Genomic DNA, 25,495 nt, shown 5'->3' with positions numbered 1-25,495 from the left:
CCTAATACTGCGTCGTATATACTACACCGATATGTAGAGTAAATTGGAAAATACACTTACCATGAACGGACTTTGAGTATTTTCGTCATTTTCAACACACATCACCAACAATACATACCAGATTTAGCGCTAATGAGGTATCTCATGCAAAAACGTTCTGTTCTGGTCTAAAATTGAAATATAAAAAGGGGTCTAACAGTTATACAATATAGAGCCCCCGAGGGGACACGGGGAAGAAAAACGGATGGGTAAAAATATATTTATACATTTTTGCGAGAGCTTGCAAAACGTTTGCCAAATAAAGCAATAACTTTTGCGATATCCCGTAAAACTATGAGAAGCTACATGACACACTTCCGGCCAGTGCCCCCTTCACACTTTTTTGAAAATAACATGCTATCAATCCGATCCTAGTCTGGAAACACGTCTCGTCGAGTGCTAGTGCTAGTACATTAAATGGTTGACTTTTCATAGGATTTTTTTTCAATTGTGTGCACTGCTTGTCGTATAAGTACGATTATTGTCATGTCAGAAACTCAACGAATGAGGTTCTCTTATTTTGAAATTTCCATGTAATCATCCGCTCTGAGCAGGGCTGTAGCGGAAGTGCAATGAATGCTCTTCATGTAAAGATTTGTAGAAATGTCGCAGTACTTTTGCGAGAGCTCGCAAAAATTTGCGTTTTTTTTCAAACACATTGTTTTTTCTCTCCATGTCCCCGAATACAATTCTGAGAAAACAGTGCAACGTTTAACGTGTTAGTGCTTTGGTCACGTGACCAAGTGTCCACTGTTAAGCGAAAAGCAAGATGGCGAGCGACACGACAGCCACACCACCTGGCTCCGTACAGTGTCCGGTTTGTTTTAAAGACTTCAATTCTGACGTTATTAACGGTCATCTCGACATTTGTCTGCTAAAGAGCGACACTGACAACAGTTTGTTGACGGACAGCGGCAGGCCGCCTACGAAGAAGTTTTGTTCCGAAGCATCGCCACACCTCCCCGGTAGTGGTGACCATTCTACAGCGCCCTCCACTTCTTTGGGTGTATTCTCCATGTTCCACGGAAACAAGAGTAAAGTGCCACTTCAAAATGACACATACGCTTCATTGACTAACAAACAACCCGGTTGCAATAAAGGAGTTAAGCGAAGTTTGCCAGCCGAACCTGAAGCCCTATGCTTGGGAACGCGGAAGAAGATTGACGGACAGACATTGAACGCAGCACAGACTGTCAACCTCCGGACCCTGTTGACGTCAAACAAACCACTGGCGGCGATGCTCAGACCAAACACGCTGGAAGAATACTTTGGTCAAAGCAAAGTTGTGGGCCAAGAGACCCTCATGCGAACCATGTTGGACTCTCAGGAAATACCCTCTCTTATCCTTTGGGGACCTCCAGGATGCGGAAAGGTGCTCTGCTGACGCCATCACCATTAGAAAATGAAACATACAGCTGACAGTGGTTATCAAGTCCCAACAGTGATTAACAAGATTGAATATATACTTATGTATCACCATGTTTTCACTAATTGTCAATAATTTCCATTTATGAATGCTTCATACGTTTTAATACAGACCACTCTGGCTCACATCATAGCCAGCACCAGTAAGAAGAAGGGCTCAGCTCGTTTTGTAAAGCTCTCTGCCACCAGCTCTTCTACCGCCGAAGTGCGAGAAGTTATCAAACAAGCTGAGAACGAACTGCGCCTGTGCAAGAGGAAGACCATCCTGTTTGTCGATGAAATTCACCGCTTCAACAAATTACAGCAGGTGAAATATTCTCACACACCATAGTCTGTTTTCTGTCTCATTAAGTTCTTCATAGTTATTGAACAACAAAGCAAAAACATGCTAGAAAAACCTTAGTGCTGTTCTACACCAGCGCAAACTACAGCCACATTAACACAATTCATCCATCTGTTTTATTATATCGCCAGTCCTCTTTGGGGTCATGTTTGGCCAGTGAATCACAGAACACATTGATAACCGTTCACATTCACACGGTGCTCGGTGAAAACCCACACAGAACATGCAAACAGAGATTCACACCCGGATCTCCAGACTGTGAGGCAGCCATGTTCACCACAGTATCACCCTACTGCCCAAGAGTATGTTGTTACATAAGTACTTCTCTGACCGTGTGAATCAAAACTGTATAACTTGCCCTGTAATGTCACCTTAGAAGTTGGTCACTGTCCCATCTTCCTCCAGGACACTTTCCTTCCTCATGTAGAATGCGGAACTGTCACTCTGATCGGTGCCACCACAGAGAACCCGTCCTTCCAGGTGAACTCCGCTCTGCTGAGCAGGTGCAGGGTGCTTGTCCTCGAGAAGCTCTCCGTGGAGGCGATGGGCTCGATCCTGGAACGGGCCGTGGCTGCTCTCGGAATAAGAGTGCTGGAACAGGAACAAGCCAGTCCCAAACACACTGACCAAACGAATGGAAACAAGTGAGTGCTCCTCACGGGAGGTTGCTCCTGACTGGATAACACAGCACAAATCAAAATTCCTTAGTGGAGTGCTCTTGTCTTCTGTTGCTGTGGATTAGCAAGGCCTGGTTGGATCATTTATGGGAGGAGTGTATAGCAGGGGGCCAGCACAATCCCTTCAGCTCTGGTGCTGTATGATGTGTTGACAGATCAGATTTACGCACAAGTCATAGACAGCAAGTGTGAGGATGGCTGCTGGCTCCACATGGAATGTGATGCCGAGCGTCAGGCAGATTTGTTGACCGTATTGTTTGCCCGGCATGGAAAGAATGAAGCAAATCACAAATCACACATGTCCACATTAAAAGGTTGGACTTGCACCAGACTGAGGTGGTCTTAGGCATCTTTCCAGTCTCGAGCAGCATTTACCAACCTTAGTGTGCTGTGTCAGGTGTCGGGTTTACTGGATTTGTTGTGTTCCTTGTCCGTAGTATATATTGTATGTCTGTGCTGATATTACTGTAGACGATTTGTTTTAGTAAATGAGTCTTCAGGTTCGTGGAAAAATCTAGTTATCCAGGACGTCTTGGTTTCTGGGGATTTGATTGAAATGCGTCCATAGATTTATCTTTCCATTCCAAGGTTGGAGTAAACAGAAAGTACAAACACCGAAGTCTTCTGTTGTCAACAAGTGAGGTGCTTGCACTATAAACAGTGGCGCCCTCCGGGGGGCTTGTTGCTAATGACAGTATGAGATTAGAGGATGAGAAGTCTTTGGCTCCGACATCAGAGGTCTTATTCGTCCGGTGTATTTTTAAATAGAGCTGTTTGCTTGGAACACTTGCTACCACAGTAACTATTAAATATGATGTATTGATGTGTTCTCAGTCCAAAGATTTACATCGAGCAAAAAGCTCTGGACACCATTGCCTACCTTTGCGACGGTGATGCGCGAGCAGGGCTCAACAGTCTGCAGCTGGCTGTTCAGGCTCAGGCTGGCCTATTAGGACCAGACAGTTCCACGGAGGAAATAGTTGTGAAGGAAGAACATATCAAGGAGGGTCTCCAGAGGTCTCATATTCTCTACGACAATGCCGGTAAGCTGCTCCTCATGTGTTCCACTAATCCAGGGGTGGGCAAACTACGGCCCGGGGGCCACATCCGGCCCGCCAAGTGTTTGAATATGGCCCGCCCGTTCTTTCCAAAGCATTTAATTTAAACTTAACATACAACCTGGCATCATGGCTTGAGCCAACCTTTTGATGGTTTAATAGCTGTTTTATCAATTTTGTTATTTGATGTGGTCTGCTGTTTACAAAGTGCTCCTGAAAAAAATGGACACAGCACACACACTACACTGTTACGTGTAAAATATATAGTCTGGCCCCCTATACATTTTGTTAAAGCAATGCGGCCTGCGAGTCAAAACATTTGCCCACCCCTGCACTAATCACTATTCTTCATCACACAGATGCCCCACAAAATTCCTGAAACTAGATGTTTCTGGAAAAAGACCTCATTGCCCATCAGGAACTTTTTCGTCCATTACTGGAACCATTTTACTTAAGTAGGTTTTGGTGGAAAGTTAATGCAGGGGCTATTTCAAAATACCACAATACATAGGACAATTCCTGAAAAGGTTCCTGCTGTGTCCATTGCTTCACAAAGCAAATCATATCATCACATTGGTGTCTGAGGTGCAAATACAGCGTGAACTAAACATCATTCATTCATTCATTTTCTACCGCTTTTTCCTCACGAGGGTCACAGGGGTGCTGGAGCCTATCCCAGCTGTCTTCGGGCGAGAGGCCAATCACAGGGCACATATAGACAAACAACCATTCACACTCACATTCATACCTATGGACAATTTGGAGTGGCCAATTAACCTAGCATGTTTTTGGAATGTGGGAGGAAACCAGAGTACCCGGAGAAAACCCACGCATGCATGGGGAGAACATGCACACAGAGATGGCCGAGGGTGGAATTGAACCCTAGTCTCCTAGCTGCGCGCTAACCACTCGACCGCCGTGCCGCCCATGAACTAAACCTAACAAAGTGAAATTTAGAAACACCTTCAGAATACTGTTCCACTTGAAATTAAACATGCCAGCTTTTCTTTCGCGGCAAATGTCATGTTATGAGTATGAGGCAACATGAGCTTTTAGTTGTTCATCACACTTCAAATGTAGGACTCAATGTAATATACATTTGGCTGAATACTGGAAAAAGACCATCTGTGGAGAATACTCACTCACTATTTCTCCCCACGCTGGTCAGTCAGTCCTCTGAGTTGACCCGTTACATAACATTCAGCTGTCCTGAGACATGGAGATTTACTGGTGCCACTTTTATGCAGCGATGAAAAGCTCTTTCCCTGCTTGATGAATGGCTCAGATTAAAACCTACACTTCTTTATGAGTTGGTTTCATCACATCAGCATTGAGTGTGCTGGACTAAGAATGAGGAGACAAAGCTGTTAGCTAATTGCACATTTGTTCAGATAATAGTTAATATGTAACAGGGTGCATTTGTGTGTGTGTGTGTGTGTGTGTAAGGCGAGGAGCATTACAACTGTATCTCAGCATTGCATAAGTCCATGAGAGGGTCCCATGAAAACGCTGCCCTCTACTGGCTGGGGCGTATGCTGGAAGGTGGAGAAGATCCACTCTTTGTGGCTCGTAGGCTTGTCTGCTTTGCCAGCGAGGATGTGGGTATGAAAGATAAATAATCTACAATGGAGCAGATGTATGTTTTTTTTTTTTGCCTTTTTATTTGGTTCTCTTTTCATTTTCAGGTCTTGCAGATCCCCTTGCTCTTCCTCAAGCTGTGTCCACGTTCCAAGCCTGTCACTTCATTGGGATGCCTCAATGTGAGGTAGGTTGGCAACACTTAAAAAATAATATGTTTGTTATTTCTTATTCTATTCCTGCTCAACAGGTCAATCTGGCTCAGTGTGTGGTCTATCTTTCACGAGCGCCCAAATCCATGGACGTTCATATGGCCTACAATAACGTGAAGGACTGTCTGCGGAACCACAAAGGCCCCATGCCTCCTGTCCCGATCCACCTGCGCAACGCATCCACCCGCCTCATGAAGCAGCTGGGATATGGCAAAGGCTACACTTACGATCCCACAGTGGAGCAGGAGTACTTGCCCGAAGAGCTGCAGGGGGTTGACTTCTTCACCTGGAGGCCCTCAGGGCCGTGACAGTCGCTGTAGGAGATTAGGAAGGGACCTGTGAGTCGAATGACTGAATGACCGTCACATCCTCATAAGGCAAAACAACACTGAACATTACATCCATTAACATCTGGGACTGTGCCTTCAAGTTATGTTCAGCTTATTCCCATCTCCAGTCTACTCGCCTTGATGGAGAATGACATAAACTACAAATAAACTACACAGTCAAATCTAAAACTAGAAATGCTGCAACTTCATGATAATGTGTAATAATCACTATCATGCAGTTTTGTTAAATACACATAGGCATGTTGCTTTTTCTTTATCTTGCAAGTTTAAAAAAATAAATATTGACTGATTTAATCATTTCCCACGATTTTCAAGCCCCTGACATAATCATGGGTCACAATTTAGTTTAGCCAATGCAAAGAGCTATACTGAAAATTCAATCTTTCTGAAGAAATGCTTGACAGGGAGCTGTTAATTTAACAATATGGGTATTGTTATGGTTATAGATTGAAGTTCTTTAGTATTCTTCATCATATTCTGCCCATTTCATGTATCTAATCAAGGAAAACAAAATATCAGAAACATCTCTCCTGATGACGCAGCACAGTTCAACACCTTTGTATGACAATGACATTGAATAAAAAGCAATCATTAAAGAAGCATTATTCTATTTGTAAAGTAAAATATTGACAGAGCTTTATTATATGGTGTAGGTCAGGGGTTGGCTTTAGCATCAAAAGCACCATTTAGGCCTGTTCAACAAATCTAAACCCACTTGGAGCCATAGTTTCTTGCATGGCTCCATTCCTTTTCTGTCTTAGTGGCGGTGTAACCTGTTGCCATCTGACGAATAGTCATGTTTGTTAAGCCTTCACTGATTTTGGATCAACATTCGCAATACAAGTGTTCTAACACATTGATTACTTCCAGTTCCAGCAGTTTTCTCCATGTTGCTTTATGTGCCATAGTTCATTCAAGAAACAGGAAGCGAACAAGCAAAATAGTTGAGCAGCATCATGGTTTCTCACCAAGTTATCGCACCAGAAAACACTGCCCCTAGCACTTTGGCGGAGAATTGCACTGTACACACTCAACTGTGGCACATCACTTTGAAAGTCTCACGATGGCATCAGAAGAGACGGGGTAGTGATTAAACAGAAGCATAAACCATCTGGACCCACAACAAACAAATAGGTTGTAGACCACTGGTATAGGTGTACATAATGTTGTGTCATTAACAGTAGAAGAATACAACAAAACTAATATTCTGTTCTTTTATTATACAGGAAACCAATCAATTTTGGGCCATCATCTGCAAAGATAGAATAGAGAAGTCATCAAAAGCTATTTAATAATATCGTTTTTTTTAAAGTAATTCAGGGTTGTGACCTGCATGATCCAAGGGATAAACGAAGCCACCCGGGTGAAGACTGTGGGCCTGCGAAGAGTGTTACACCCTCGTCCATCTACAAAGCTGGTCACTCCTTGGACGTATCATCTGCCATCCCTGCCTTTACAGTTCAGAGGGCCTCCAGAGTCACCCTGTAAGATGATCATATGGCTGCACTGCCTACTTTATTTATTTAACATCCCTCACTAAAAAATAAACTCCTCTTACATGGCAGGCTGACTTGCTGTCCCCTCCTGCACACACCATGGTTTCTTTGGCCGAGCTGCCCCACCACTCGCTCTGACTGCAGATGCTGTGGCCCACCACTGGGAGAAGAGCTTGCTGTAGTGTAGAAGATCGGGGCCCATCGGCTTTAAGGAAGGGAACACAAATTAGGAAGAAAATTGTAGAGCTTGACTTTAAACTTGGATGTTGGCTAACTCACAGTAGAGGCGACCCCAGCCTGTGACATAGCAGGGTTGGTTGTGGGTGAGGGTGTCCTCCTGCTTTGGTAGGCAAGCCAGCTGCACCTTATCATTGATGACAGCACTCTGCTCCAGTTTAAGTAAGGCAATGTCATTCCTAGGAAAAGGAATGTTTTTTAAAACCTGCAGAAATCCACATGTGGTTTTCAAAGGGGATGACAACGTTACCCGCAAGACACGCAGTTGTCATTCCATTTTGGATGAATAAGCATCTTCTCAACCCGAATTGACTGTTCAGGTCCCTCAACCAAGCTCATGTCATGCTCAGCCAAGAACACTCGGTATGTGTGGAACCTGCAAGAATCACCCAAGTTAGTGCTGACCACGTTTATGTGAATGTTTCAGAGGAAGCTCACGTGATGCAGTGTGCAGCAGTTAAGACCCAGTTTGGAGCTATTAAGGTTCCTCCACAGGTTGGATAGAAGGACTCCAGAGACACCTGCCACGGCCAACTGTACGGACGAGCTTCAACGCCATTTACCACACGGCCGGTGTGGGGCTCGTAGCTGGGGACCCCGCAACTGGACACTTCGGGCAGATGAGTCAAAGGTCAGATTTTGAAATTTGAAAACAAAGTTTAAAACTCACCGGTGGTGACGAGGAAGAGGAAGAGGAGTGCCAGTTCCATGTTCTTACTGAGCCAAAAGAACAAGCTTACTGCATCATGCACAGCTATTTATGGCAATAGCAGCCTGGGAATTTTTCCCCTTTCACCAGGTGCTGGGACTGCTCTGTTCCCAATAACAACACAATCCAGGGATTCCCTTTTACATACTTACAACCTTACTGCAGTGACAATATGGGCACTTCATACTAAATGGGAATACTATTATTACAAACAACTTATACAGTATACTTTACGAGATATATTATGTATCTTATCTTCCAACAGGTAATTCAGGTCTTCATACGGTCCATTTTTAGCTCATATTAAATCAATCACATCAAAGATTAAACAGTTTGAGGAGTTAAGTCATAGCATATTTTATGAACTGTAGACAACAAGTCTGATTATGTCCACTAGGTGGTGCTGATATCTCCCCTGAGCGGCATTTGGATGACATGTCAGAATATTACGCACTCATATTGAGAAAATGAAATTAAAAAATGTAAAAAAAAAAACAAGGAAATATTTTGCTGAGTGAGAAAACACGATTTAAATCACTATCAAAACACACATTACCTTCAACCTGTCAGTATCAAAAGTAACTGATTTGATCTTAAATATGGATTGTTACAGCAAAACATCCTGCAAACATTCCAATAATTAGCCTAGCTAAGTGTAGTTTGTTGCACATTGGGGATGGGTCACGTTCCGGATAAAACTGTACAAAATTGCCCATTTTAAACCAGTAAAAGAGCAGTGATTTGAGGTACCAACAACGAAAAACGATAGAAATACAATCTAGTATTATGTTTGACATTTCATGGACTGTTTAGTTTGGTTTAATCTATATTTAAATGTATCATCACACACCCCATGAACACTAATTACAGGTACTTATCATGTCACGTTGATTTAGCGCCCCCTACTGTCCTTATTGTGCAAAGACATGTTGATTATTTCATTTGTATAGCATTTAATTGACAGCGCTTAGCGGCTTAGCCTCTTATTTAACTACTTGTGTCCTCTTCTTGCCGTTTAAGTAGTTTTAGTGTTTTCAATCGTAAAGTGACCAAATAAAACCCTTTTTTTTAAAATGTATTCATCATTTCAGACAAGTAAAAAAAACACGTTGTGATTAAAATCAGATTTTGTAAAGTAAACGATTAGGTATTTTTTTTACTTGTCTGAACACATTTCCATATAAATTATGTAATTTGTTTTATTGAAGTAATTTTTAAAATACAGTCTCATTAAAATAAAACTCATGTATTATTCTTCATCCAATGTTTGTGTGTGTGTGTGTGTGTGTGCGCGCGCGCGCTTGGTGATGGTGGGGGGGGGGGTGTCTAATTAGGTATTGAAGGCGCAGCTAAAAAGCCTTGTAGACGTCAGTAATGGTGCCGAGTAATTCACACATATTTATTTCTGCATTTTAGAAGCTTCAAGCCAGGGAGTGAAATCCGGACAGGTTGTTATAGCTACGCAATCCGCGGGGGTTCCGATGTCTATTTAAAAGCCCCCCCATCGGAGCCTCCTCCCCTCTGTCCCCTTTAAACAACATTATACATCACACGCATTGCATTTCTCAATCAGCTCCAAAAAAACACACACACATGCTCACATTGGCTGCTTGTGCCGAGAACAGAGAAACCCTTTTTTTTTTGCCTTTGGCCATAACCACCTGATGATTGGCTGCGCAAAGAAAAAGAAAAGGAAACAACTTCAATTTTTTGACTGCAGACTTCTGCCGCTCAGTGATTGCCTGAGAGCCTTTTGGAGACGAGATAAAGATCATCATCAACACTAGTGTGCGCGATTGTGTTTTTTTTTTTTTGTTTGTTTTTTGCCACTTTGGTTCCGATACGTGTGCGCGTCAGGGCGCGCAGCATCAGAGTTCTGCTGCCTGGAGAGTTTGGTTGCAACTTTTAAGGATGATATTCGTTGGATGTTTGCTCTTGTTGCTCTGCGGGATCACACGTGTCATGGCAGGTTATCCCATATGGTGGTAAGGATTTTATTTATCATTTATTTATTTACATGTGGAATCATGTCACTCATATGAGAATAGAGGGTGATTTGGGGAGGGGAGGGTGTTGATATTATACATTTGCTGTTGTGATGGTTTAGTATTATTTGTAACACCTTTGCTGTCATAATAATAGGGAATCTTTAACTGATTTAGGTGCTTTATCAAGAGAGCAGCAGGTGCAAAGTTTGGACATCCACCTTTAAGGATGCTTGGACTTGACATTAACGTCAGCCTGTCTATACCCAAAATATCCAAGTCAGCCTTTACAAACACAATAACTCCTCTTGTTTATTATTATGTTATGTTGTTATTTCCTTGGTGCAGATTTCTTCTACAGTATTTCTATGATATTTGTTCATGTTCTTAAGAAGCTATTGTCAGCTAACCCTAATCTTAGGTAAAGATTAATGTAAACAATGTGAAATATATATAGTCAGGACACTCATAATAACACAATTAATTTAATGTGACCCTTGCCAGGTTTGCTAGTTTTCATTCAATCCATACTTTGCATGTTATTTATTTAATGATTCAATATTTGGGGGTGGTTAGATATTGGGTGTATCCTTCCTGTAACGGGTGCCCTGGTGGTGAGGGTGATGAGAAAGTCATTATGTGCTCAGCTGGAAGGAAATCCTGATATAACATATGGGCCTGAGATGGGGGAGAAAAAAAAAAAAGAGAGAGCTGGCCTGCATCAGGACCGCTGCTCCTGGTTCTTAAGGCTTAAAGGTCATATTAATGTTCTATTATCCCGTTTGAGGAACAAGGATGTCAGTCTGTGATATGATGATACAATGGAAAGTGTTTTCCATTGTGTCATAGCAGGATCGCTGCAGCGACTTCCAAGCTAACTGTTGATGGTTTGATTCCGGAGGGTGGGTCTTTGATTCAAAAGGAAGGACTGCTACCAGTGCAAACAATCACTCTTTGACGTAATTGTAGAAGGAGGAGTTATTTGTTTCTTTCGTGACAACTGATCCAAAAGTCAAACAATGGGATTCGATCATATTTGTGAAGCACCTGCTTGGTGGATTTTAGGCACCCCACGTCAGCCCCCGGTCATCGAGCTCTCCACAGCGTCTCTTCTCATCCTGGCTGCACCCGCTAAAAGAAAAAAAGCCACCCACCACCCCTTTTTCCTCCCCCCCACTTGAGTCCACCCCACCTTTTAGAAGATAAATACCTGGAGGTGAAAGCTCGCCGCACATTCCTTTTCCCAAACATATTCTCTTGATGTCAAAATCGGCTCCAAGGCCCCAGGGCCCGCAAGTAAAGTGGTAATTCTGAAGCACCCTGCTTGGGCTTGCTGAAATATGCATTAAACTTGCACTGCACACGCTTATGAGAGGGGACCCGGGCAAATCCTTGGATGTGATGGTTGCTTCACTTAAAGTCCTCCTGACAAAAACAAAAGTGTGAAAAAAATCATCAAGAAAATGAAATACGCACTTAATAAAACATTATCATACTACTATCCTGGTGACTATGGTACCCATTATGTCATTATATGATCATATCACCTCATACTTCGGTACATGACAAAAAATAATAATAAAAAAAATTGAAAAACTTAAACTATATTAGGAAAGCAGGAAGTGAACAAATTGGTTAATATTGTGTTGTGAGCAGGATGATATTTTTAATGGCATTGCAAGCTCTATTCACTAAGATTTGTATTGATGCTGCAATCATAGACGACTATTGGGATTTATTGTTCCACGTTAGTACATCAGATTAGCACGTTATGCATCATAGCCCAACCAGTTATGAAGCGACACTGCATTAGCCCAGCACTAGGCCGGCTACTGTGGAGCATATTAGTATCAGAAATGTGGATTGACTTGGATTGATCTTCTGGGTTTTTGACTTTTTACTTCCATCTGCAATATTAAAACATTTCTCCCACTAAGTTTTCGGATGCATACCACAGAATCAATCGGCCACGTAATTGGTTTTTTAAACTCACAAATACAAACTTATGAGTTAGTTCTGCAAGTTTTGCAGAGTAGAGTATTTTTTTAAGAGGGACCACACTTTTTTTTTCCCAAAAGGAAAAGAAGCGGCGGTAGTTGAAGCCATGATTGACAAGGGCAGCCTCTTTAAAAATGTGAGCCTGCGGCGCCTATTTCCCCCTCCCTGCAGTATCACGGTGATGAGTATTCTGATGAATTGGTCAACATGAGCTTCCTTTTTTCCCCTTTTGTTATTCGTGTGAGGATGCCAACCAAAAGTCTGGTCTGCTTTTGGGATGGGGACTCTAGTGGTTTCTGCTGGGATTGATGTGTTGTTTGGAGTTGGTGGGTGGAGTTGTGTATGGAGCAACAAAGAGAGTTTACCAGTTTACTGGTTTTCCTGATTGTATGATTTACTGGAGCGGTCTCGTCTGTACGAATGAAGCAAGAAATTCTGCTGGAGCGAATGTGACAAATAGCTCTGACACCCGCTGGAGGGCAAATAAAACCATAGTTCACTTACCGGGTCACCTGACAACATTGAAATGTAATCTTAAAATTCCAATTCCAACACGCAATTTATATGTCATCCTCATCATCTGAGGGCGTAATGGAGGTATTCAAGGTCAGCATGTTTGAAGCTGTCAACCAAAGAGGTCATTTGGCTTTCCACTGGGATTTTTTTTTTTTTTTTTATTACAGGAAAACGCCTGAAGCCAGTGTCAGGACTGTTGCTTATCTTGTTGTGATTAGTCTCCGGACCAAAGGTCAACAGATAGCAAGCTAAGTGAACAGCCAAAGATGGCACCCGTGCTGGGGTTCTTCCTATACCCTTGACGTGGGTGCTACAGTAACTGCTATCATTCGAGGATGGATCATCAGATTAGTGCTGACTTTAATAGTCTGTTGATGTGCCAAAAAGTCACTTTGCAGCTCCCCTGCAGGGCGTTTGCCAAAGATAATAGTCAGTGTGTTCTTAAATAATTCATCTGTGCTGTGACTTGTGTAGGTAATATTGATTTTGGTAAGTCGGATAAGCTCAAGTCAACATGTATTTATAGAAAATAGTAACACAAATAGACGAGTTACAGTTAACGCTAGCAGGTTTTAACAAGGGATATCTGGTTGCTGGTCGTTTTAATTGAGACCTAAGACAAGACCCCAAAGAAATGTAGTTTATACGTATATCAGGATTTACGATAATATTGGCTCGTATTGCCATAAGAATGACATTATTATCATATCATTGTTTTCTGCCTGGCTGCACAAAAACATGTTAGGTTAATTGGTGACTCCAAATTGTCCTTAGAAAGAGTAAATGCACCCAAATGCATTTGCCTGCATTTGGGTGGTGACCAGTCAGCTGGGATAGGCTCCAGCATACCCCCGTGACCATAATCAAATCTACAAGTGGCATAGAAAATGAATGAATGGATTAATTAATAAATACAATTAAAAAAATACAAATAATTTTTTAGTGAGTGTGAATGGTTGTTTGTCTATATGTACCCTGTGATTGGCTGGCGACCAGTCCAGGGTGTACCCTGCCTCACGCCCGAAGACAGCTGGGCTCCAGCACCCCCGCGACCCTCGTGAGGAAAAGCGGTAGAAAATTAATGAATGAATGAATGAAATAATTATTTATAAAAGTAAATAATAAATCAATGAATAAAAATTAAAAAAAAAATATTTTAAAAGGTTTTAAATAATTAGCACAGGTTCGATTCTCCGCTCTGGTATCTCTGAGTGGACTTTGCATGTTCTCCTCGTGCGTGCGTGGGTTTTCCCTGGGTACTCCGGTTTCCTCCCACATTCCAAAAACATGCTAGGTTAATTGGTGACTCCAATGTGTGAATGTGAGTGTGAATGGTTGTTTGTCTATATGTGCCCTGTGATTGGCTGGCGACCAGTCCAGGGTGTACCCCGCCACTCGCCCAAAGACAGCTGGGATAGGCGCCAGCACCCCCCGCGACCCTCGTGAGGAAAAAGCGGTAGAAAATGAATGAATGAATGAATAAATAATATTGCGAGTGAGACCTCATCAACTTCACTGTGCTCTTTATTTGTGAAATACATCTAGTAGAAGAAGCATAATGTGTTTATCAGACATTATTATCGATATCGATAATTGACAATATCGATAAGAAAGCCAATATTGAGTATGTTGATAAATAAGTGTGGTAATGTCGATACACTCAGTGCTTGACAACCACCATTCCCACTGTCTTCCGAGGATTGGAGAATTCCTGAATTGCTATCTCCAATTTCAATGGCTTCTTCCTAGACCTATGCCACTCCCCTCCTCAAAGTTGTGTAGGCATCCGTTAATTAGTTTTTTAGGTATGCCGGTAAAAGCATAACCTTCTGCTTCTTGCTTTGCCACTTGGCAGACGTAATGAAGCTAGCAAGATAGAAGGAGAATAAAAGCAAGGATGTAATGAGTACACCAAGTTCACACTTGTTTCATCCTCAAAGGAAAAAAAATGAGTGAAGGCGGAGGAGAGGTGGGGGAATCATGTTGTGTGTGTGTATGTGTGTTAGCCTTGATACACTCTCTGAAGTTTCAACATAAGGTTTGCACTCTTATTAGCCTAAGTTGGGGGTCTGTTAAGTGTGCGGCTGGCTAATAACAAGGTGTAGATCTCTCCGCTTGTCAGCTTATGGTCTATGAAGACTTGGACATGCATTGTGGACTTTTATCTCAGACAGCAGCACTCCTATTGCACCCCACACAAAGGCCCAGGTGTCTGCAAGGTGTGTGAGCGTGGTGGGGGAAGGGGGTTAAACAGTGACATAATGGTAGCATTTGATTGGAAAATTCATTCATTCATTTTCTACCGCTTTTTCCTCACGAGGGTCGCGGGGGTGCTGGAGCCTATCCCAGTTGTCTTTGGGCGAGAGGCGGGGTACACCCTGGACTGGTCGCCAGCCAATCACAGGGCACATATAGACAAACAACCATTCACACTCACATTCATACCTATGGACAATTTGGAGTCGCCAATTAACCTAGCATGTTTTTGGAATGTGGGAGGAAACCGGAGTACCAGGAGAAAACCCACGCATGCACGGGGAGAACATGCAAACTCCACACAGAGATAGCCGAGGGTGGAATTGAACTCGGGTCTCCTAGCTGTCTATCTATCCCTTTTGATAAAACTTAGTTATCATTGTAGTTGTGTCGAATCGAATCGTTAACCACAAAAAAATTCCCCTACTATTGTAGATTAATTTATTTTTATATATGATTAAATGTATTAATTCCAAGTTAACAGCAACAAAATGTGATTAATCACAATTAAATATTTTTGTTTAGTTACTAGTTATGCTGGAGCCTATCCCAACTGTCTTCGGGTGAGAGGCGGGGTACACCCTGGACTGGTGGCCAGCCAATCCCAGGGCACATATAGACAAACAACCATTCACACTCACATTCATACCTTGAACCCTGGTCTCCTAGCTGTGAGGTCTGCGCGCTAACCACTCGACCGTCGTGCCGCCCTGATTGGAAAATTATTCATCACAAATCCATGAAGAACAGTTGCTTTCTTTGCGAAGACTAATAACTTTAATACCGTTTGTTTAGGTCGCTAGCCGTGGGCCACCAGTACACTTCGCTGGGAACACAACCCATCCTCTGCAGTAGCATCCCAGGGCTGGTTCCCAAACAGCTGCGATTTTGCCGGAACTACGTGGAGATCATGCCCAGCGTGGCAGAAGGAGTGAAGATCGGCATCCAGGAGTGCCAACACCAGTTCAGAGGCCGACGCTGGAACTGCACCACCGTCAATGACAATCTAGCCATTTTCGGGCCAGTGTTGGATAAAGGTAATTATTTGTATTACTGTTGAATGTGCTTTTTATGACACCCAAGGGAGAAAAAAAAGTGCTTATCCTCCCGCGTGCTTCAGTCATTACGCTCATGTAAATCCCTACTTAAATAGAACGAAGACTTCGCTACGCCTCAAATAACGCATACAATCAAACTGCATTGCTGTCTGCTTTTCTTTGGGAGGGAATCCCCTGTGATTGTTCTGCTGCGTGATCCTCTGAAGCGCCTTATACAACATTTCAGACTCCATTACCAAATATGTTGACGTTCAGTGATGACTAATTGCAACTTGCACACAAAGGTCAAAGTAAGTCAAAGCAAGTCTGACATTTGGGAACACCTACACCTTTGATATCATAGGTACAAGAATAGATCCCTGCTTTTTGCGGGAGTTACGTTCCATGTCTAACGGTGAATGGCAAAAATCCATAAGTAATTAATACGCCGAGAGTATCCATTACAATTACAATGACAACAGAGTCATCTCCAGAACCTTCTCTCTTCAATTGCTATTGTTCACTATCCACATAAACAAACAATATTGAAGGCCCAGATATGTTTCACACACTTATTTAAAGTATTAAATAGTGGTACATGTACTGTATACTACAAATGTCATGAAAGTGTACTAAATATTTACCGACTTAGGGTGAATGAGATGCATTTTCTGTGGGGAAAAATGGCTTTTGAAGACCAAATGTGCAGGGCTGTGAATGCTGAATGTGCGGGGATCCTCTGTAGTAGCATTTTGACGCTGTTGCCACTGATTAGCATCCTTTTCATAATATAATTGTGCGCTATAGACGTCAAAAAGTGAAAACTGCAATTGCAAAAATGCAGACAGTAAGTGTCCAAAGTATAATGATGATCCAATGATCATTTTTCTCGTAGATTTTAACAATGGGCAGCAAACAATGATGTTTCCTGGTGACCAAAGGTCAGAGTGGAATGAAGTAATAAAACATTTTTAATTGGTTGGGAAGTAATGAATAGACCTTATCAGCAATGATATAGCTACCAAAGATTTGCAACATTTTTTGCAAACAGCAGCTTTAATCGTTCACCTCAAAACACTTTAATGAACTCTTGAGTCAATAACAAGGAGGTTGAGGATGAGTAGGAGGCAAGAGGGATTCTTCTTTTGTTGGAGCAAAATGCCCCCCACCCCCAAACCCCTCCTCAGGCCCAAATTACCAAGGAGCTGAGTGGACAAGGGGAGGCAATGGACGGGGCTTCACTAGATCATTTTGATTGGATTAAGGTCAGTGAAGCCCTTAATAATGTGAGAGGTCAAAGTAGCTGGATTAAGTGCCTTTGTCAAAGGCCAAGCAGAGTGATTCGGGAGCTCCCAGCCCTTTGATAGGACTTAGTAGGAGATGGCTTCCATTTCACCGGATTTGATTGATGCTGCTGTTTGTCTGTGCTACAGGTCCTTTGTCCTCACTGGTGTCTGTTTGTCTGCAATTCAGACTGCAGTGTGTCCATTTCCTCCTACCTCTTTTGGGCCAAAGCTCCAAAATGGAGCCCAGGCGTCTTTATAGTTGCCCTCAACTCACAGGAGAAGGACAACAACTTCTGCTTATTGTGAGGCCAACATCATGCGAGCAAACAGTTTCCATGTTGTCAATCATCTTCTGTCTCAGTCCACACCCCAAATCACGAGGGCCCTGCCTCCGGGCGGCGTCTGCGTCAGCGCTCATTAATTTGCATTAAGTAAAGTGTCAAAACATGCACGGCAGGAATCTGCCCGTGATGAAAGGCAACAGATAGCCGTGCAGGTGTTCTCAGCGCAAGGAGCTGATCCCAGAACTGTTTCGGCATTCCTGGTATTTACAGAAAACCAGCTTGCGCCTTGTGACTCATTTGACAGAATTTGTGAGGATTTAAAAAAAAATGAAACATTCTAAATATAAAAAACAACAAAAAGGCACAGCTAGGAATGAACATAATGGGAATCACCTATTCCACTTATATGTTGACATGCATATTAACCGAGCTACAGTGACATATTTAACCACTAGCACATCAGACTGCCTGAGGCCACCACCAAATGATGATGCTACATGCTGGAACTGCCGCTACTGTTGCTGTGTTTTTGTGCAAGGAAAATTTTTTAGGTGTTTGTGTGAAATCAATATGTCCAGGAATATAGTTTAGGTAATGCTTAAAAGAACCAAAATACGGCACATTTCTATAAAAAAAATTCCATGTTATCATGAATGTACCTGTTACTACATGTAAAATGATAAAACATTATTGGAGGTTTGAGCATGCTTCATAGGTGGCATACATGTGTCATTAATTACATGTCTTGTTTTATCTTTTTTTATGTCTTTAAAACGGCCCAAAAAGAGAAAGACATGTATGTACATGTGTCGCATTAGGATTGTGGATGATGTGGATAATGTGGGATGTGGATTGCAGTGAAATGCACCCAAATTATCAATAAAGCTGGAATCATGCATCCTCTCCTTAACCAAATAGGGAAAAGGCCGGGGTCACGACCTATGACCCGAGAATGAGAAAGTGTAAGTATTTAGGATGAGCTAAGAAGGCTCGGCTTTTCACGAAACGTATGTCTCACCATGCTGGGGGAGGGAAGCTAGCACGGCAGTATATCATTAACTCTCGGTAAGAAAGAAAGAAGGGGTGTGGCAAATGGAGTTGATGGGGGGACCTTAGCCCCGCTCCCTGCTGGGCACAGCTCGGAGCACAATATCTTTGCAACCATGAGATTAAGCAGGAGAAAAAGTGCTGTTCCCCATTCACACGCCCTTTAGATTGTTTTATTAAACCATTTGAATAGGGATTTCCCCGTCTGCCGACAAGCAGGGTCCAGCCAATGCATAGTTCTCTGTTGCTATGACTTAACTTGGTCCCCACTAATCACTGGCCAGGGCAAATTTCATATAAAATATCTGGAGCCATTGTGGGACTAACACAGCGTGACAGTGGAGGCACAATAGGGGATTCAACCCCCCAGCAGGTTGTAGGGACCACTTGGCCTACCCGGGGTTTGGCAAAGTTTGGTGGGGAAGCGCTGTCGGGAGATGCAATGTCATGAAACGCCATCAATTAGTCTTAAAACCAAGTGGTGGAACTAATGCAAGAGCAGGTGAAATAAATGTTATAGTTGGTGTAATTGGCCCTAAAGGTCAACTCCATGCTAATGGTCCAAATATTTTTTAGAAGAATGGAGACGGCCGCCTCTCAAACTTTAACTTCTACATTAAAGTGCACCTTTGTTTTCGAATAACTCGTAGCTTTACAAGAAACCCACAGATAGCTAACCTCTCGGATTAGCTTCACATTTGCTCATTTTGTCTCAAAATAATCCTCTTTTCCTTACCACTGCTCCTCCCCGATCTCACTTATCCTCTGCAGCATCCAAGCAACAAGTAACACCTACCAGAGGTGCTCCTCAGGGTTCTGTAATAGAGCCACACATATTGTTTAGGCTATGTCCACACAAACGTGGATATTTTCAAAAACCCACATTTGCCCCTTTCCGGTGACACAAAAATCACACAATTCACACTAAAACGCATTCATAGGTTGTCATGCACATGCCAAAGTAATGGCGGTGCTGCAGCCATGGACTGGTAAGGCAATTTTAAACAATCAGAAGCGCCAATGATGTCATTTCTGTAGACACACCATAACCAACATGGCAATTCACAGGAGACTTTTCGATTGTCAGCAAAATGTTTTTAATATAAAAGCTCCATGTTTGCAGTCCGCATTCATATGCTGAAACTGAAAATTTCCCAAATTTTTATCCTGGCCAGAGGTTTCCAAAAGGACAAAAACCTACATTTGTGTGTGGATGACAGGCCAAAACGCATTGAAAAATATGTGTTTTTAAAAAAAAAACCTTAAATCAATTTTACATTTCAAAGCAGTATACCATTGTCCACTTCATGGCGATTTTGAGAGAAATCCTATTCTCCTGTGTACTGTGTAGTAACCAATGATACAGTGGTTTTAAATATATACTGTACTTTATTAACTGCTAGAATGGTCCTTCACAACATTCAGTATACTTCTGCTTTACAAAACAGTATTGGACTATATCAGCCTGCATGTAAAATCTCAAATATTGGTCCTCTGATTCCTCTGTACCAGCACTTCTATACAGGAGCAGCCCTTCACAACAACATGTGTGCTAGCTAGTATTTTTTGTAAAGTCTGAAAAATATATTGCCGTTGAGTACAGAACTTGTCATGCACAAGAACCGCGGACGTTTAATTCAATCAACAAAGCTTACAATTACAATTCCAAAGCTTGAGAAACACCCACAGGACGGTAAAACGGCATTGGCTGTAACAGAGAAGAGCCAAGCCATGTTAGTGGTGAGTAATGTCGAGTTTAAACGCTTCATTGAGCACGTCGAGGCTCGCTACATGTTGCCTATTGTCGATAAAACTATTCGCCATCAAGAAGTAAATGGGTCAGTTTTTGATTCTCTGTTTTTTTAACATTTTTCTAACATTCCATGCTAATAAACAAGTAATACAAGTATGATCTGGGCTGATATCAGATATCACTATCAGATGATATTCAAGGCTGCAATATCAAAATCAGATCAGAAATGGAAAAAGTATCGGGATACCCTACAAAACAATAGAGACTATACATCTTCGCTCTGTTGAAATAGGTACTTTTGTACTTTGGCAGTAGTGTAGTACAAAGTGCATAAGGTTAGGATGCCTGATTAGTGGCAGCCTAGTGAGCATACAGTAGCAGTGTGAAGTGGGTGGTGGAGGATGACAGTGGGCCTTTTCTCTTGCGTCATTGTTGTCTAATGCCCTTTAGTCCTTAAACTGGTTGGAACCTGCTGTAAGGGAGGAGTTCCTTCTGCCTTTAGCTTTGTACTTATTCCTTTCTTCTCCTGCCTTCACTCTTGATCTTCAACAGGAACATGCAATCATACCTCTTTTTTTTTAACCCGTCATGCAGGCATTTATACACGCCCCCCCCCCCCCCCCCCCTAATGAAATGACCTTATTGGGATACATCATGTACAGATACATCATTGCTACGTCAGACGCTGTTGAGACCATTTTGTAACCTTTGGCAAAGCTTAATTGAGTCTTTTAATGATAGGCCTGTCAGCCTTGTGTCTTCCTCTCATGATGGCTGATGAGTCATCAGTTAAGTATGTCAGGTGAGAGAGACAAAAGCCTGGCTGGTGTTATTCAGACATGACGACTGATGTCTGGGATGAATGAAGGTACATACTGGCACCTTTTTGTGGATGCTACCCAAACATGTGGTCAACTCCGGCGCTGACCTCTGGCGAAGACGTTCACTCAATGTAGGTCAATTGAGTAATCCAGGTTATACACCTTTTATCCAAACATTTAATGAGGTGGGGCGGCACGGTGGTCGACTAGCTAGGAGACCAGGGTTCAATTCCACCCTCGGCCATCTCTGTGTGGAGTTTGCATGTTCTCCCCGTGCATGCGTGGGTTTTCTCCAGGTACTCCGGTTTCCTCCCACATTCCAAAAACATGCTAGGTTAATTGGCGACTCCAAATTGTCCATAGGTATGAATGTGAGTGTGAATGGTTGTTTGTCTATATGTGGCCTGTGATTGGCTGGCGACCAGTCCAGGGTGTACCGAAGACAGCTGGGATAGGCCCCAGCACCCCCGCGACCCTCGTGAGGAAAAGCGATAGAAAATGAATGAATGAATGAATTTAATGAGGTTAGGGTTTAGGAAGAGTGACGCAAGGTTTACGTTTGATGCCAAGTTAGTGGTCGTAGGGTGGGGATAGGTACTTATTTTAGGGTTTGGGTTCATGTCAGGGTTTGAGTTTTGAGTTCAGGGGTAAGTTTATGGTCAAGATTCAGGTTTAGGGCTTTAGGTCTAACTTCTGTTTAGGACATCCCATGAACCATGGAAAAACCTAGTGCTCCTTTCACCCTATGGTTGGGGTTTATAGTAGGAATGTTAGAGTAGGAGATAAGTTTAGGGTTTGGGTAGATTTAGTACCAGGTTTGATGAGGGTTTAGATGGTGTTTGGAGTGAAGATTAGGGTTAACATTGTGGCTAGAGTTGAGATTAGGGTTTGGGTTGGTCTGGTGTAACTCTGTCCAGAAGAGTTGAGGCTGTTCTCGCTAGTAATTGGGTGAGCAACTCCATATTTACGTGTATATCTCCTTCTAGCCACCCGAGAGTCAGCGTTTGTCCACGCCATCGCCTCGGCCGGAGTAGCCTTCGCTGTGACCAGAGCCTGCGCAGAAGGGTCGGCAACCATCTGCGGCTGCGACACACGTCACAAGGGCCCCCCCGGGGAAGGATGGAAGTGGGGAGGCTGTAGTGAAGACGTGGATTTTGGGAGCATGGTGTCTAGAGAGTTTGCAGATGCCAGGGAGAACCGGCCAGACGCACGATCAGCAATGAATCGCCATAACAACGAGGCAGGACGCACGGTGAGATCTCCACTTTCTAATTGTGTTGCAGTAGAGCAGGGGTCTCAAACACGCGGCCCGCGGGCCATATGTGGCCCGCATGACACTAGTTTGAGGCCCCCGCCTTGATATGAAAGTTTAATGTTAGTGCGGCCCACGCAAGTTTGATATGGATGCTGTATGGTATCATGTACCCAGAAAAAATGATTACGTTTGATTAATGTTCATGTTAAAGGTTAAATAACTGTTAATAGTTATCCTCCCTATCCGTGTGGAAGTGGTAAGTTTTTGGCTATTTAAGTTTAAAGGATATAACTTGAAGGCTACGTTTAGGTCGCTAGCTCTCTAGTTTGCGAGTTAGCATGTGTCTCAAGACCCTGCAGTTGCGCAATATGTAAATAAAAAGAGTATAAATGTGACTATAGTCGTGTTTTGTCATGTCTACAGGGCTCTAATAATGCTTTGTTAATTTTAATCTGAAAAAAATAATTTGTCTACCCACCAACTATATGTGGTTTCTTAAGTTTTTATTATTTGCCGTTTTATTATTATTATTATTATATTTATTTATTTATTACTGATTGATTGATTTTCTTTATTCTTGATTTGTTTATTTTTTTTTTTGTGTAGAAAAATAAAAAGTAAGATATTTCAGAACAGTGGAATGTTTTATCAGAGCTTTTATTGTAGAAAATTGGAACCATAGCGAAGTTTTTTTAATTGTTTTGTTTTTAATAAATGTTTTTTTTTTTGGAAAACCTGATGCGACCCAGTCTCACCCAGACCCTAGCTCCAGTGGCTCCCAAGTAAATTGAGTTTGAGACCCCTGCAGTAGAGAATTGATCTTTATTAAGACATTCTTTTTATTCCCCCCCAGTCCCTCAATGACAACATCTTCCTGAAGTGTAAATGCCATGGACTCTCTGGCAGCTGTGAGGTGAAGACGTGCTGGTGGTCCCAGCCGGACTTTAGGGTGATTGGCGACTACATGAAGGACAAATACGACAGCGCTTCAGAGATGGTGGTGGAGAAACACAAGGAGTCCCGTGGCTGGGTGGAGACCCTGAGGCCCAGGTACAACTACTTCAAACCCCCCACAGAGCGCGACCTCGTCTACTACGAAGGCTCGCCCAACTTCTGCGACCCCAACCCCGAGACAGGTTCCTTTGGAACGCGCGATCGCATCTGCAACCTGACGTCGCACGGCATCGACGGCTGCGACCTGCTGTGCTGCGGCCGTGGCCACAACACAAGGACCGAGCGGCGCAAAGAGAAGTGCCACTGCATCTTCCACTGGTGCTGCTATGTCAGCTGTCAGGAGTGCGTCAGGGTCTATGACGTCCACACCTGCAAATAGCTACAAGTTTTGGGACACAGGGACTTTGGACTGGACGCTTCTGTCCATGGAATCTATCAGGTGGAACACTCAAGTATGAAACGATGAGGTGTTGCGGTGCTGATGTAATAACACGATTGTCTCATACTGACCCACAAAGGACTGCTGGGTAAATGTCAACACCATATTGGTGCTTTTTTAAATATTGTCTTTGTCTTCTATGTATTTCACTTCCGCAAAGTAACCTATTCTATCAAGTCACAAAAAGGAAACATTTAGGACAAAACTACTGTATCGTCCACCTCTGTCTGTGTTTGTCAACTAACAATGGAATTGCGAGAGCGTCTCCTCAGTGAATGTAGTCTTCAAGCGGCCGTTTTGTTTACAAAGTCTCCCATTTTTAAGCTGAACAAGACAAGAACTTACTCAGTCTTTGATCTTATTGAACAGTATGGAGTCTTACAACCAAAGGCATATACCAGTAAGTCTATGGTGGTCTGAGAGCAGAGAAAATTCAAGACTAGTCCCGGACTTGTGTCCATTGAGTCATATGAAGCATGTCTTGTCCTTGTTTTTTTTATCAGTATTAATCATGTCTCATATGACTGGATGGCGTGCAGTTTTTATTATATTGGACAAATACTTCCACTATTCTTCTTTCTTTTACTATGAAGGGGTGTTAGGGCCACACTAGAAATAATTTGCAATATTTTGGGATATATTTCTTTCAATATGTCAACTTTATTCCCATTCCAGTAGGACTTTATTGACGCGGTGACAAGTAAAGATTTTTATTTTATTGGTAAGAGACTTTTATCTGGAAATAATGTCATTTTCTTTGTAAAATCCTGACATTATCATACAAGTCAGGACTTTATTCTCACAATTTCAACTCACAAAAAAATATATAGCTTTTGTTGTTTAATTGTTTGCGACTTTATTCTAAAATTCTGAATTTATTTTCTAAATATTACCACTCAAGTATGTATTTTCCAACTTTGACTTGACTTTTGTAATATTATGACTTAATTCTCGTCTCTTACGACTTTCTTTAAAATGAGGCCATTAAATCATCTTTTCAGTGTGGCCCTAATGCTTTTGTGCTGTTAAACATTCCCTGCAAAAAGCACTAACTGTAACAAAGTGTGTCTTTTGTGTAGTTGTAGTGAGGAAAAGAGCAAAAGTTGTGTGTTTAAGCTGTGCCTTCTTCTTGTTCTCTCAATAACAACAAGCAGCATTCACTTAAAAAAAAAAAAAGGTCCCTATCTCTGAATGCTGCTGAGTAAACAAAATCTTGTTTGTTGTAGTCTTTCCTTAGGTGCAAATCTTTGTATAGTTGTTGTTTTTGTGTGGATTCTTTCTGTGAAAGAAGTGTCTTTTAGCAAAATGTGAAGTTTGGACTAATTGTTGCATACACTTTAACTAAATAGACCAAAGTAGACTTTTGTCATTATTTGTATTAGTTTCCTGTTGCTGTTGTAGTCATGTTGCTGATGAGAACAAACATGATTTGACTTGTTGCTCGCTTTTAATTTAACTTGACTCACCACCACTTTTTTTTTTTAAGTAAGTAAAAACTACTGAAAGCTGATTCGAGAGGTCATTTCAACACATGGCCACTTTATTAGGTACGCATATTGGTATCATACAGTACAGTTTGATTGAGAAAGTGTACCTAATAAAATGACCAGTGAGTATTTTGCAGTACACCTCAATTCCTCAATATCAATTAGAACACAACTGCTTTGTTATGTAGATTATTCAGTTCTAGCTCTCATTTCTCTCTTTTTAAGTCCAAAGTTTTGTACATACTAGTGTTTT

The 25,495-nt window shown here is 42.2% G+C and overlaps 3 protein-coding genes across 5 annotated transcripts; 2 read left to right on the top strand and 1 right to left on the bottom strand.

Annotated features, from left to right (window-relative positions):
* The first annotated feature begins 618 nt into the window (after positions 1 to 618).
* Positions 619 to 6,281, top strand: wrnip1 (WRN helicase interacting protein 1). 2 transcript variants are annotated; one of them, XM_058068230.1, is made up of 7 exons: positions 619 to 1,411; positions 1,577 to 1,771; positions 2,213 to 2,451; positions 3,319 to 3,527; positions 4,989 to 5,140; positions 5,228 to 5,307; positions 5,371 to 5,593. In XM_058068230.1, exons 1-7 carry the CDS (start codon positions 809 to 811, stop codon positions 5,447 to 5,449), a joined length of 1,557 nt encoding a protein of 518 aa, XP_057924213.1. In that variant the 5' UTR covers positions 619 to 808; the 3' UTR covers positions 5,450 to 5,593. The 2 variants fall into 2 exon arrangements, with proteins under 2 accessions (XP_057924213.1, XP_057924212.1); XM_058068229.1 differs by having other exon boundaries at positions 620 to 1,411; positions 4,989 to 5,144; positions 5,371 to 6,281.
* A 625-nt stretch (positions 6,282 to 6,906) lies between these two features.
* Positions 6,907 to 8,199, bottom strand: LOC131126068 (chymotrypsin-like elastase family member 3B). Its single transcript, XM_058068234.1, has 7 exons — positions 8,086 to 8,199; positions 7,854 to 8,025; positions 7,666 to 7,791; positions 7,458 to 7,594; positions 7,241 to 7,383; positions 7,012 to 7,164; positions 6,907 to 6,934 (listed from the first exon to the last, which is right to left on the bottom strand). Exons 1-6 carry the CDS (start codon positions 8,123 to 8,125, stop codon positions 7,117 to 7,119), a joined length of 666 nt encoding a protein of 221 aa, XP_057924217.1. The 5' UTR covers positions 8,126 to 8,199; the 3' UTR covers positions 6,907 to 6,934; positions 7,012 to 7,116.
* Positions 7,257 to 23,948, top strand: wnt3a (wingless-type MMTV integration site family, member 3A). Of its 2 annotated transcripts, none has more exons than XM_058068231.1 (4): positions 7,257 to 8,046; positions 15,675 to 15,916; positions 22,094 to 22,359; positions 23,216 to 23,948. In XM_058068231.1, exons 1-4 carry the CDS (start codon positions 8,036 to 8,038, stop codon positions 23,693 to 23,695), a joined length of 999 nt encoding a protein of 332 aa, XP_057924214.1. In that variant the 5' UTR covers positions 7,257 to 8,035; the 3' UTR covers positions 23,696 to 23,948. The 2 variants fall into 2 exon arrangements, with proteins under 2 accessions (XP_057924214.1, XP_057924215.1); XM_058068232.1 differs by lacking the exon at positions 7,257 to 8,046 and adding an exon at positions 9,884 to 10,109.
* The last annotated feature ends 1,547 nt before the right edge of the window (positions 23,949 to 25,495 follow it).

The sequence above is a fragment of the Doryrhamphus excisus genome, chromosome 3, assembly GCF_030265055.1.
Source record: "Doryrhamphus excisus isolate RoL2022-K1 chromosome 3, RoL_Dexc_1.0, whole genome shotgun sequence".
Lineage (NCBI taxonomy): Eukaryota > Metazoa > Chordata > Actinopteri > Syngnathiformes > Syngnathidae > Doryrhamphus > Doryrhamphus excisus.
Note: the sequence above shows the minus strand (reverse complement) of the source record. Positions and strands in the feature narration are given on the sequence as shown.